The sequence below is a fragment of the Periophthalmus magnuspinnatus genome, chromosome 2 (genome assembly GCF_009829125.3).
Source record: "Periophthalmus magnuspinnatus isolate fPerMag1 chromosome 2, fPerMag1.2.pri, whole genome shotgun sequence".
Lineage (NCBI taxonomy): Eukaryota > Metazoa > Chordata > Actinopteri > Gobiiformes > Gobiidae > Periophthalmus > Periophthalmus magnuspinnatus.
This window is the reverse complement of record NC_047127.1, coordinates 10,511,713-10,524,537: the sequence shown is the minus strand read 5'-3', so window position 1 is coordinate 10,524,537 and position 12,825 is coordinate 10,511,713. Positions and strand designations below refer to the sequence as shown.

Sequence of the window (12,825 nt, the reverse complement as noted above, 5' to 3'; positions counted from 1 at the left end):
CAACAATTCAAATGAGACACAATTGTTGGTTCTCATTCTGTTTTTACACTCAGAAAAAATGTTGCTGTGTTCAGGCATTTAATAAATAGCTGCAAATAATAAATAAATGCAAATCATTATTCAAATGTGAAAGTCCTCATATGTGGACATATTTTCTCTCATAATGTAAAAATATAATTCTTTGTTTTATACTCATCAGGTCCCAACCAGCCCGAAAAACAAAGAGAAATAAATAAAGCATGTCATGCAAGAGTTTGAGTCTTAGGAGGTTAAAACGGTTTTGGCCAATGTGTTCATTGTGTAACTTTGTTAACTGATGAACATTCCACCATATACAGTGAGGCAAAAATGTATTTAATCAGCCTCCAATTCTGCAAGTTTGCCCACTTTAAAAGATGCGAGAGGCCTGTAATGATGATTATGGAAGGAGGTTTTCACTCAAAATGTCATGTTCATTCTTTCCTTTACACAGATCAGTCGTCCTGGTCACTTTGCAGAACAACAGCCCCAAAGTATGATGTTTCCACCCTCATGCTTCACAGTAGGTATGATGTTGTTTGGACTCAACTCAGCATTCTTTCTTCTCCAAACATGACAAGTTGAATTCTTACCAAAAAGTTCCATTTTGGTTTCTTCTGACCATATGACCTTCTCCCAATCCTCTTCTGGATCATCCAAATGCTTCTAGCAAACTTCAGACGGGCCTGGACATGTACTGGCTTAAGCAGAGGGACACGTCTGGTACTGTAGTATTTGAGTCCCTGGTGGCGTAGTGTGTTACTGATGGTGGCCTTTGTTACTTTGGTCCCAGCTCTCTGCAGGTCGTTCACTAGGTTCTGGGATTTTCTCACTGTTTTTGTGATCATTTTGACTCCACAGAATACTTTTTTGCCTCACTGTAGATAAATGTAGAACCCCCCAGAGTCATGTCACTGTAAAGTATCAGTACAAACAAAAGAAACAAATACAAAATACTGACAATACAAATAAAAAGATGCATAGGTCCATTTAAAACATTAAAAAGCTGCAGGTGTGATTATAAATGTTTATCACCACATTATTGAAAGGCAGAAGTGGTGCCAATGTGTCCAGTTTTGATGAACTGTGGTCTGTGACTCTAGAACTGTGTCTATTTGTGTGTTAGTTTCTCCCTCGTCAAAGCAAAACGACACTCATCTGTGGTAAAAACTCAAACCAGAAGCAGAGGAGGCTGACGTCCTTTGACCCTATTTCCTCTTCCTCCTCTGTGTGACTTTACTGTTTCTTTCTCACATATTCTGACAAGTTCCTTCTTCTTTCTCAGAAACTTTAACTCAACATCAACTTGCAGAACAAAAGTATTACTGCGATGACAACTTGTACTACTAAGTTATTATACTTCTACAGCAAAAACTAAGTTACTACTACTACTACTACATACTATGGGAAATACATATAAAAAAAACTGTTTGTGTTTATTAATTTGTATTGTACAGCACTTTGCACTTGAACCAAACAGGTTCAAGTTGACCTTAAAATGTTAAAGTTCACTTCTACTGGGATACTGCTACTGCTATTACTTATCTATACTAATACAAGACTACTGCATTTACTGTTTTTACTAAGCTATTAATACTTCTAATATGTTACCACTACTGCTACTACTGAAACTGCTACTACTGCTTCTAGGTCTACTACTAGTACTAGGCTTCACCTACTTTTACTACTGTTTACTACCTACTATTACTTTTGTCCAAATGAGTCGTTTTAGATGTGCTGGGTCGGTTGTTTAGTTGCTGGTGTATTAGTTTTGCGTGTCTTGGTTGTTGGTTTATTTCTTGACGGTGGCGTAGAGCTGAGCAGGGTCCTCCACAGTGGTGTTCCTCACTGAGCTGTAGATCATTGCCTCCTCACTCGGTCTGACCTGAGCAGAGGGACAGGACAATATCTTAAATTGGTAAAGAAAAAAACACATTCTATTTACTCATAAAAACACAAATGTTGAACCTGATCATATAAACTTGAACCTGCTGTATTACAACATAAATCTGCATATTCACAGTTGCAGCTTAAACTTCCCTCATCTGTATTAAAGACACTGTACCTGATTTTTACTGCCCTTAACGACCCTGCTATTGTTCTCATTGTTCTGGGTCTGAGGATGGAGTTATAGATGGGGAGAGATTATGTCTCAGGCCTCCATTCCTGTTTAAGGAAGGATTGTCTTTTCAACAAAAACAGCTTCTTTAACTCTTCTCTCAAACCATTTCTTTTCTCTGGCTCAGATCTGAACCTCACTATCTTCAAAGGAGTGGTTAGTGTCTTTTAGATGTAGATGTACTGCAGACTGGGGTCCAGAGCAGCTCTCACCCCGGTGTTGGTACATCCTCTTATGGAGTGTCTGTTTAGTTTGTCCAGTGTAACGCTCACTGCACTCTTCACTACACTGAATGGAGTAGATACATTATTTAGTTTAAGGCTCATGGTTTTGTCCTTTGGTGGACCAGTTTTTGTCTTGAAGTGTTTGTGGGTTTGAAAAGACAGGAATATCATACTGTCTGAAAATTCTCTGAAGTTTTCCTTAAACAGAAATGGAGGCCCGAGACATAATCTCTTCCCCATCTACAACTCCATCCTATAAGAGAATGTCCCGCAGTAATCTGACCAGAACTGAAGAAGTGTCTTGGATTCACTCTTACAATGATTTGTCTTTTGCCATGGATCAGACCTGGACGACTGAGGGTTTACACAGACAATTAGCATGGTAATGTGCACTACCTGATTATTGGACATTAAAATGCTTTCTAATTAGATTCAAACAATACACAGTGGACATATTTTGACCTGAAGAGCTGTTTTTACAATCTCTGTCCTAGGACAAGTGGACTACTGTTCTCAGCACAACCTGTGAGACTGGGGCCTTGCTCAACGGCACCTCAGCAGTAACTGTGTGGTTCACAGACCAAGACCTGGCCCACTGAGTTAGTTGAGTTATTGGTTCATTTACAGAGTGTGTGTCACTTCAACAATCCAAACATGCACAATAATCCTACAGCTAGGTACTCCTGAGCTGGTGGTCCTATGGTACTCCCAGAGAACAGGTTTGGTCTGTTTAAATACAGTGAGTCAAGTTACCATAGTTACCATACTAGTCTGTTAGATCATGATCACACGTCCTCCACCACATCCTCTTTACACCCAGAGAAACATATGTCCTGCTTTAAACCCTCTTTGTCCTGGGGTGGCCTGGATTTAGTCCTGGCACCACTAGTCTAGTCCTGGTTTAGTTCTGGTTTAGTCCTTGTTCAGTCCTGGTTTAGTCCTGGTTTAGTCCTGGTTTAGTCCTGGTTTAGTTCTGGTTTAGTCCTTGTTCAGTCCTGGTTTAGTCCTGGTTTAGTCCTGGTTTAGTCCTGGTTTAGTCCTGGCCTTGTCCTGGTCCAGTTCTTACCTCATTTCTCTGGTTGTTCCTCTTGTAGCTGACGGTGGCGTAGGACACTCCCTCTTCAGGTTCAACCTTTGAAGAAAACATTCAAATGTATCTGCTCTGTGATTGTTCTGCTCGTCCACTTAACCTCACAGCAGAGACTCTCAAGATGGATATTTATAGATATTATATAGATATTTATCTTACATTTTAGATTTTTTTATCTCCTACAGTCTGCAACAATGTCCTCCCCCGAGTCATGACATTTATGAAGTGTTTTGCCCAATAGCACAACAACAAAAGACACTGACCAGAGCAGAGACGACAACTTCCTGTTTTTTTCTGTTATCTCACATTTGTGTAAGCCCCGCCCACTATAGCATACTTGTCTATCTGTTCAATCCGATCATTGGGCTGTACAAAAATGATTGATCTGTAGCACATTTATGATTATAAAATAAAATGTTAAACTCACAGGGGGGTCGTTTCCGGTGTCCTCAGACTTCACTGTAAACAAACACATATGTAGTTCATAAATAAGATAAGAAAGTATTTAATTGTCCCACAAGAAAAGTACAGTGTTGCAACCATAGACTGTATATAGAAGTGGACTGAGGGAGTGTGGGGTCCATAGTGTTTGGCTCCAGCCAAAAGAAGATCATTGAGGTGAGGAGTTACAGCAACTAATCTGCAACGAGGGACCATATTTAGCTGGTTCTTGTTTTTTCTTGTTTTTACTTTAGTGGCAGATCCTCCACCAGGAAGGGTGGAGGTTTAACAAACAGTCCCACCTCTGTCCTCAGTCCTCTGTTCTGTGACACATAAATACAGTATTTTGTCGTTTCACCTCTGAGTCTCCTCCATGTGACCAGGGCCACCACAGTGAGAAGTACTGCAGCTACAACCACCACCACAGCCCACAGCCAACCTGCACACACAAGTTTAACACAGACACAGTAAATAAATACAAGAATAAAAGTACTGAACTTATGCACAAACACAAGTTTAACACAGTTCACACACGTTTACCTCTACACAATCACAAGTAATAGTACTGTACTTAAATTAAATTTACTTTTTGGAGCTTTCTACTCAGGGAAACACAGCCCGGATTCTGACACACTGATACCTCACTGTCTCTTCTGTCCACTACTCTACTTTTACAAACTTCACTTTGAATACAGCACTTAGACAGATCAGGGGCTCGAATCACATTTCCACATCTACAGTGTGTTTTATTGGTTGGTAACATCATTATTTGTCATAGTCATTGTTATAATGCAAGGTTTTATGAATAGACTTTTTGGATCTTTGTACCATGTTATAACGTTGTTCCTTCATCAGAAACATGCCCCTAAAATGCCCCCTCTTTAAAGAGCATGTACCTGTTTTTGTTTTCATGTATTTAAGCAAAATCTGTCTTTCCTCAGTTCACATATATTGTATAACCAGCTCTTGAGGTAAAAATAAGACAGCTGTGTTCTGTCTGCATCTAATTATAAAGTGTTTTATTGTCTGATAATCAGAATGTGCACTGTTAGCGTGCTAGTTGTTTTTAGCTTTATTATCATGGAATGTTAGCTCCATTTGAGAAAAAAGCTCAAACGCAAACATTTCCTTCTGCACATTTTTCTCCAACAGAATAACCTGTATTTCTTATATTTCTCAAATCGGCTCAAGTACGTCTGTCTGCGTCGCCATGTTTGTTTTGGTTTGTTCAGGTACTTTACCTTTGGCTCCGCCCAATCCACAATGCTGCTCTGTGATTGGACAGATCAAACACAGACGTGGAGCAGCACAAGATGGATTCTTGTCTAATTCAACAGGTTTATTAACCAAAACATGTTCAGTGTAGGACACTTAACCCACACTCTGTCCTGTGTCCAGTGTAGGACACTTAACCCACACTCTGTCCTGTGTCCAGTGTAGGACACTTAACCCACACTCTGTCCTGTGTCCAGTGTAGGACACTTAACCCACACTCTGTCCTGTGTCAGGTCAGACGTAGTGTTTCCTTTACCTCCATATGTGCTCTTGTTCTGTGGAGAGGCTGTAGTTTGAGCTTCCTCTGAAATGAGAAGAGATGGAGGGTTAGTCCTTATCAGACGCCTCTATTCTTCCCAATACACAAAGTCAGACACACAGCTCTGTGATGTTACACTGACCCTGATTTCTTAGACTTACACAAACTTTAGTCTGTTGGTTTATAAAACAAATGACATTTACTGTGTAAAAAAACTACAGGTTTAGTTCTCTGTAGACCTGCTTCAGTTTGTGGTGATGGATTTGGTGCATGGTTTTCACTGGAGTCTTTTTCTCCTTTATTTGTCAGGACTGTTGTTGTCGTTGCTTTTGTTCTTGTTGTCGTTGTTGTTTCTTTTGTTGTTGTAGTTCTAGTTGTTGTTGTTGTTGTTGTTGTTGTAGTTGTAGTCGTCTCTGAAATGAATAAAACATGTTAAAGAGTTCATGTTTATATCACCATCTTCTCCTCACATTGTTAATAACAGTATAGTTGAGGTTTCACTCAAGGACGGATGGAAAAACAATCCCAGAAAAACAGTTTTAAGCCTTGGACAGTTTAGTCAAATATCTGGTTTTGTAAATGAACTCTTATTTTAGTGTCCTGGTTATTACTGTTCAAATGTTTGTAAAACCTAGTAGTACTTAAGCCGCCGCACACGACAGGATCATCTGCTCCATTTAGGCCCTGATTTGCTTCTCTGACTTTGTTTCTCCTCTTCTCTTAAACTGGGACAAATCAGTGGTTTTGTATAAATCTGCTGGGACATGGGACACAGGGCTCAAAACTGGGACTGTCCCGGGTAAATAGGGACGTCTGGTCGGTCTATCATAACCACAAAACATCACCTCCACTGCACCAGACAATAAAACAGAGCGTCAGGGGCAGACGGAGTGATGGACACAGAGGCTCAAGATACAAACTCAGGAAATGGTGGAAATAATTTAAAGACGACTTCATTACTCAGCTCTTGTAAATCTCTGCAAATAATGACCCCAGTCCACAAAACAGCACTATGAATCCAGTTTGAAGTGTTTAAATGTGAAAAGTGAGAGTAGATCCTCACGTGTGTTTACATCCACACAGGAGGATCAGGGTGAAGCTGCTGCAGATTAGTGACACTGACTCTACTTCCTGTAGTTTATCACCAGCCTCTGTGCATTAAAAACATTTATCTGAACTATCACACCACATTTCACAAATAATGACACAGTTCTGACTTGAATCTAAAGTAGAAAATGCAAAGCTCTGACCTTCTGAACACTTTAGTATCTCAGAGTGAATCTCACATGATTCTCCTCTGTGGTCTGTGCTTTTTGGCACACGTTTATAAATAGTTTAAGACTGAAAAATCCTGTCGTCTGTGGTGGATTTCAGTTTTAATAAATTGATATTTTTCCCAAACTGACTCCTCCTCCTGGTCTCACCTGGTTTGTTGGATCTGAGAGAGAAGATCTTCTTGTTCACTCCATGAGACACTTCACATTTGAACAGATTCACATCTTTGTAATAGAAATATGATTTTGGAACTGTGACAGTGGTGGCATCTCGACGGTCTGTTGTGGTTAATGTTAGATCATTGACATCTTGGCCGTTGAGCAGCCATTTTGTTTCAACATCAGAGAGAATGGAGGACACATTACATCTTAACTGAACGTTCTCCTTATTGTTCGTTTTAGTCACTGTGAAAAACAAAACACTTGTGTCAGTCTGTGTTACTGTGGCAGAGTGGTTCTCCTGTCTCCTCCTCTCAGTCAGGAGGTTGTGGGTTAGACTCCTGATCTAATAACAAAATACTCACCTGAGACCACAGACAGATACACAGGAGCATCAGGCACTAGACGTTGTGGTTGCACAGATGTATCGTATTGTTGACAGTGGAACAGTCCAGCATCCTGAGACTGGACATTTTGAATCTCCAGACCACAGTTTTCAGTCACTTTGAGTCGATTTGACATCTCTGTGACCCTGGACCCGACTTGTCCATGTGTAATAAGTTCTTCAGTTGATTCTGTTCTTTTGGCTGAGTTGAAAATCCATGTGGTTCCACTACATTTCCTTTGTCTCTCTCTTACATTGTTACAGGACAAAGTGATTTTTCCTCCCTCTTTCACAAACTCATGTGGAGCTGAGACTGATTCTGTGGAAGAGAAATCATAAAGGAAGAAAATATTGGTTATATTACAGGGATTGCACCAACAACCTTCAGCAAGAGAAGAAGGATCTAAACATCTAAAATCATATTTTCATATTCCAGAAATTAAACTGTTCAAGAGGGAGCAGTTGGTAGAGACAGTTGCTGGTTCAATTCCCTCTAGTGACATTGCATACTGCTGCTTTTATGTCCTTGGGCAAAACACATGAGCCATGTTACTGCTGGTAGATCAAGAGCAGGTATAGACTGAATGTTCTCTGCAGTGTTATTTCTTAGTCCGTTAGCTTTAGTCTCTGTTGTTAAATCACACACATCTCGTATCTATAAGTTGTGAAACGTGTTTATAAACTCAGCAATGAATAATTATGATGCTCTGAAAACATCAGGTCAGTGAGGAAGAACTTTGGGCCACTGCAAAACATTTAGATGAACTAGTTCTGTTTTTCATATTTAAAAAGAAATAAATTGAGTGTAATATTTTTTTGATCTAAAAGTTTCATTTAACAGCAGAGTCTTGGTGTGAAATGGGGAGAGAGAGGGTGGAGACATTCAGCAAACACATGTCCAACACTTAAACCACTGCACCACCAGAGAACACAAGATCCATCAGTTTAATGGAAACTAATATTACTTCATATTAATGTGGAACATTCCAGACTAAACAATAACATATAGAGTTTGATAATGTTCATGTGAGCTGTTTTTAAACGTGTCACTGAAGAAGTGTCACTCTTTACCGAGATGAGAACTGTGACACTTTACTGCAGAGTTTGGGCTTCAAATGTGCTCACTTCAAGGTTAAAAGTCGTGTCTTTAGTGTTGTGTTCAGTCTAGATTAGTTTTGTGTTCATGATTAATTTTCTTTTGCTAAGAAAATAAATCATTTTGTAAAGACCCATAGGATGAAAAATTCTGTTTATAACCATCTTAGAATACTCATGAAAAACATACTTGGAGTTGTATCACAGGTCATTCTCTCTGGTTTCAGTCCTTTGCCTCTGAGCCTCACCAAACACTCCCTTTGAAATTTCCCAGGATTGTGACATCATAGATGAAAATCTTGCTCAGTCTTAAGTCCATGAATCATTGCTAGACTTGTTTTAAGTATTTCTGTAGACAAATCCTCCTCATTACTGCTGCATATTTACATTCACATGTGTCAGGGCATGTTCCTCTTTATGAAATTTTAGCCCCAATTTACACCAAAGCAGAAACAGAGTAAGTGCATCAGACACAGAGAAACTGGAACAGGAGCTCGGACAATGACTCGTGATGGACTATGGATGGTTTGTAGCTGTGGGGGATAAAAATAATATAACACTTTACCACGTCAGACAGCAACTTTACAAGGACAAGTTATGAAGGAAAAGACACTGTAAGTCGACTAATTAATGCAAACACCACAGCCACGGCTCATTATTGCTGCAAACCATCGTCTCTCCGGTCAATTTGTGTGTAGTTTTAAGACATAATTCATCTGATCAACAATGAAACAATATAAAACAGTTTGGTGTTTAAACGTGAAAAGTTCAAAATGAAAGTCACATCATTAAATTTAGAAATGACTTTTTTTCTAATAATGTTCAGATGTGGAGCTTGATAGTTCCTCTTTTGTATCATGAATGAAATAAATGCATGAACAAAATGCACAAGACAGAAAGTTAACAAGAGTTCACATTCAGATGAAACAAAAACTCTTTTATCCAAACTGAGACACACTTTTGTGGTTTGACATTTTAAACCTTCAGATGAATAATAAAACATTTAGACAATAAGTGTAGCTCCATTTAAACAGGTTATTGTCTCTTACCTGTGCAGTGCAGAAGACTCAGAAAGACAAGCACAGGTCTGAACACAGCCATGGCCATCATGTCTATGAGTCCTGTTCTCTCACACTCTTCCTCTCTTTAAAACTTCCTCTAAACATTTCACACTTCATACGTCAATACATTCAAACTTGTGTGTGTGTATCTCTCTCTCTCTCTCTCTCTCTCTCTCTCTCTCTCTAGATGGATAGATACATACATGTTCTCTAAAAATACTACTCAGTTCTAGTTACTAGTTTCTTTTCAGCACAAATTTAGCATTTAATATTTTATTTCACAATACTTTACAAAACTTGTTCAATCAAAAAGTGTATGTGAATTTTGTTATTTTACACATATTCTCTCATGGTCATTATTGTTATAATCATAACTACCACTGCTGCTGTTTTTAGGAGAATGGGAGGGCATCTGACATAAGGTTATGAAAGGATGGAAGGACATCTGACACAAGGATACAGGATAATGGGAGGGCATCTGACACAGGGATACAGGATAATGGGAGGGCATCTGATGTGTGTGAGTGGCAGGTGGACACGGTTCATTATGAGAACATGAGTGACCCTCACAAATCTTCACAAATACAGTTTAACATGGACCATCACATCATCCTGCTGTGTGAATGCAGCAGTCCACCCTTGTGACGCTCCCTGTCACGCGGGTGGACTTCACCACGGTGCTCCCCAGATTCCTGTCCCTGTATGTGCTGTCCTTCCTGTCTCCACAAGACCTCTGCTCCACTGCCCAAGTGAGCTGGAGCTGGAGGATACTCTCAGAACAGGTACACACTGAGCTGGGACTTTAAAGCGTCACAATTCCATGGTACAATTGAACTAAAGTTGTCAAAGTTGACCTTTCAGTTTGTTTATTCATTTGCATAGAAATCATGATCCATGATTCATTTGTTTATTCATGAGGATGGGAGGGCATCTGACATGTCTGTGACTGACAGGTGGACATGGTTCATTATGAGAACATGAGTGACTCTTCAGTCACAGTCAGAATGTAGAGCACAGTGCCCCCTGCAGCTCTGCATGTGTGGAGCATCAGGACTTGAGTAGTAAATGTGTTAAGGTTAAACTTTCTTATTGTACTTTTCTGAGCAGTTTTTATGTGTTGTAACTTTGACTCTTCCTATATTTTATTAGTCAATAGAACATGCACTGTACACATTTTGTCTTAAATCAGATAGATAGATAGATAGATAGATAGATAGATAGATAGATAGATAGATAATACTTTATTGTCAGATCAGAGATTTGAAATTTGTCTTGCACATTAAACAGTGGCTCCGTTTCTACACATTAACATCACAACACATGCGACACAGACACGATACAAACATTAATTCAAGTGAGATATATTTACTCACTTTCTAGCACTTTGATAGCAATGGATTAAGCTCCTTGTTTATTTTAAGGATTGACTGATAAACAAAAGAATGCTTCAGCCTAACCTTATTAAATCAAGATGTGTCAAACTCAAGGCCCGGGGACCAAATTTGGCCCTCCACATCATTTTATGTGGCCCTCGATAGGGTAAACTAAAAGATATGATGGTCTTTAAATGTCATTTTATCAGGAGATACAGTTACACAGCCATATTTTTTTACATCTAGTCAAATGCATACACAATATTTGTAATTTGAATAAGTAATAAATACAGAAACAGTTCATTAACAAATTAAAAAGTAGTTTGATTTATTTTACATCTGGCCCTTTGAGAGCAGACATTTTGCTGATGTGGCCCTCGGTAAAAATGTGTCTGACACCCCTGTCTTAAACATATCACATCATTTTATGTTTTTGTGAATGAATAAAGAACTAGTTTAAAGGGGATTGTGTGGATGCACAGTGAGCACCAGGGGGCAGTGTTTCTCTTCATATGAGGTGAATCAAGGTTTTATAAAAAGAAATCAGGGCATTTTTATATTTATCTTATGTGTTTAATGTCTACCTTCTACCCTCACCTGTGGTCCCTCTATAAAGATACATCACTATAATTTTACAAAGCCATAGGTAGCTACATAGAAAATCTACACATATTAAACCTTAGACTTAAAGTTACAAAATTGACTCTTATGAGCTTTACAGGTGAACAGAGCTGAGTGTGTGTATGGGGCGGGCACTGGACGCTTCAAACAAAGACAATTTTACTGATTTGATCAAATAAAACACAAACATTTATCACATACAAACAGGTTTCCATGTGTTACTGAGGGGGTGAGGTCTGAGGTCCTGTAACCTCTGTACAGTTTAGCTCACTCAGTGCAACAATTATTTTAACAAAACTATACTACTATAAAAATTATAACAAAACTGGCCTCGTTGAGCTTTGTTCTGCAAGTCATTTTAGTTCTTAATTGTACCACTGAAATTCTATGACAAAATGATTTAGCACTAATATAAATGTGTGCATTATTATTATTATTATTATTATTATTATTATTATTATTATTATTATTATTATTATTATTATTATTATTATTATGTATTTATTTTTATTTATTTATTTTTATTTATTTATTTTTTTGAGGGTGATATTAGAGACATTTTGGCTTGAGGGAATAGGGAGTGCATACATCCAGGTTTGAAGGAGGCAACGAGACAATAAGAATGGCATCTGTTCTTCTTCTTATCATATTCTTACCAAATATTGTGTCAAATGAAAATGATTTTTAGTGAAGGGAACTATGCATGAATTGAAATATGTTGTAATGATTAAGATCTCAGTTTGAACTTAAAAAGAACATCCAAAAATGCCAAATGAGCTGAAAAGCCTGTGTGATATAAACCTCTGAGGCAGACGGTGGGTACAACAAGAAGCACAGGAACATTCAAATACAGTGTCAGTCATTCAAATACAGTGTGGAAACAGTGGTGCTGCTTCGTTCTTGCTAAACGAACAAGTTTGTAAAGCAAAGAATGTAACGTAATGTAATGAGGCGAGGCAAGTTTATTTAGTAGTGTGAGATATCTCCTAGGGCACTAACATGTCGGAGATGTAGAGATATAGAAAGACAATATAATGACATGTGTTTTTAGTCATTCTTTAATATTACTGTACAATGATCAATATACAGTAGCCTCCAAAACATATTATTTTCCTATAGAATGTTGTGGTGTCAGTATATTAACTGACCAAAAAAGGTGATAAAATAATCACTTTTTTTAGCAGATTAATCATAATAATAATAATAATAATAATGTCTTGCACTTGTCAACGCTGTAGTTATTACAGAACTTGTTCCGAGAGGGAATTGATCCTCCAACCTTCAGGTCGACGGACAAGTGGAACTCCCTGGATTGGTGGAGCAGGCAGGTGTATGTCCGACCCAGCGCAGAGACAACAACGACCAACCAGAGTCCAGGCGTAAGTCGAATAAGCCAATCAGGATCTGGAGCTCACCAACAGAATTTGCATG

At 38.6% G+C, this 12,825-nt stretch overlaps 1 protein-coding gene across 1 annotated transcript; it reads right to left on the bottom strand.

Annotated features, from left to right (window-relative positions):
- Positions 1–1,749: 1,749 nt before the first annotated feature.
- LOC117384977 (uncharacterized) lies at positions 1,750–9,446 on the bottom strand. Its single transcript, XM_055228658.1, has 8 exons — positions 9,389–9,446; positions 7,225–7,563; positions 6,851–7,105; positions 5,424–5,471; positions 4,251–4,331; positions 3,879–3,910; positions 3,428–3,493; positions 1,750–1,903 (listed from the first exon to the last, which is right to left on the bottom strand). Exons 1-8 carry the CDS (start codon positions 9,444–9,446, stop codon positions 1,811–1,813), a joined length of 972 nt encoding a protein of 323 aa, XP_055084633.1. The 3' UTR covers positions 1,750–1,810.
- Positions 9,447–12,825: the final 3,379 nt, after the last annotated feature.

Bases quoted from the DNA above. Each gene is read 5' to 3' on its own strand.
- LOC117384977 (XM_055228658.1), bottom strand. From the start codon at position 9,446: ATGGCCATGGCTGTGTTCAGACCTGTGCTTGTCTTTCTGAGTCTTCTG. The intron at 5,472-6,850 runs GTGAGACCAGGA...TTCTCATTTCAG, and splicing joins TCTCAGATCCAACAAACCAG to AGGAAGCTCAAACTACAGCC. The intron at 4,332-5,423 runs GTAAAGGAAACA...TTGTGTGTGCAG, and splicing joins GAACAAGAGCACATATGGAG to GTTGGCTGTGGGCTGTGGTG.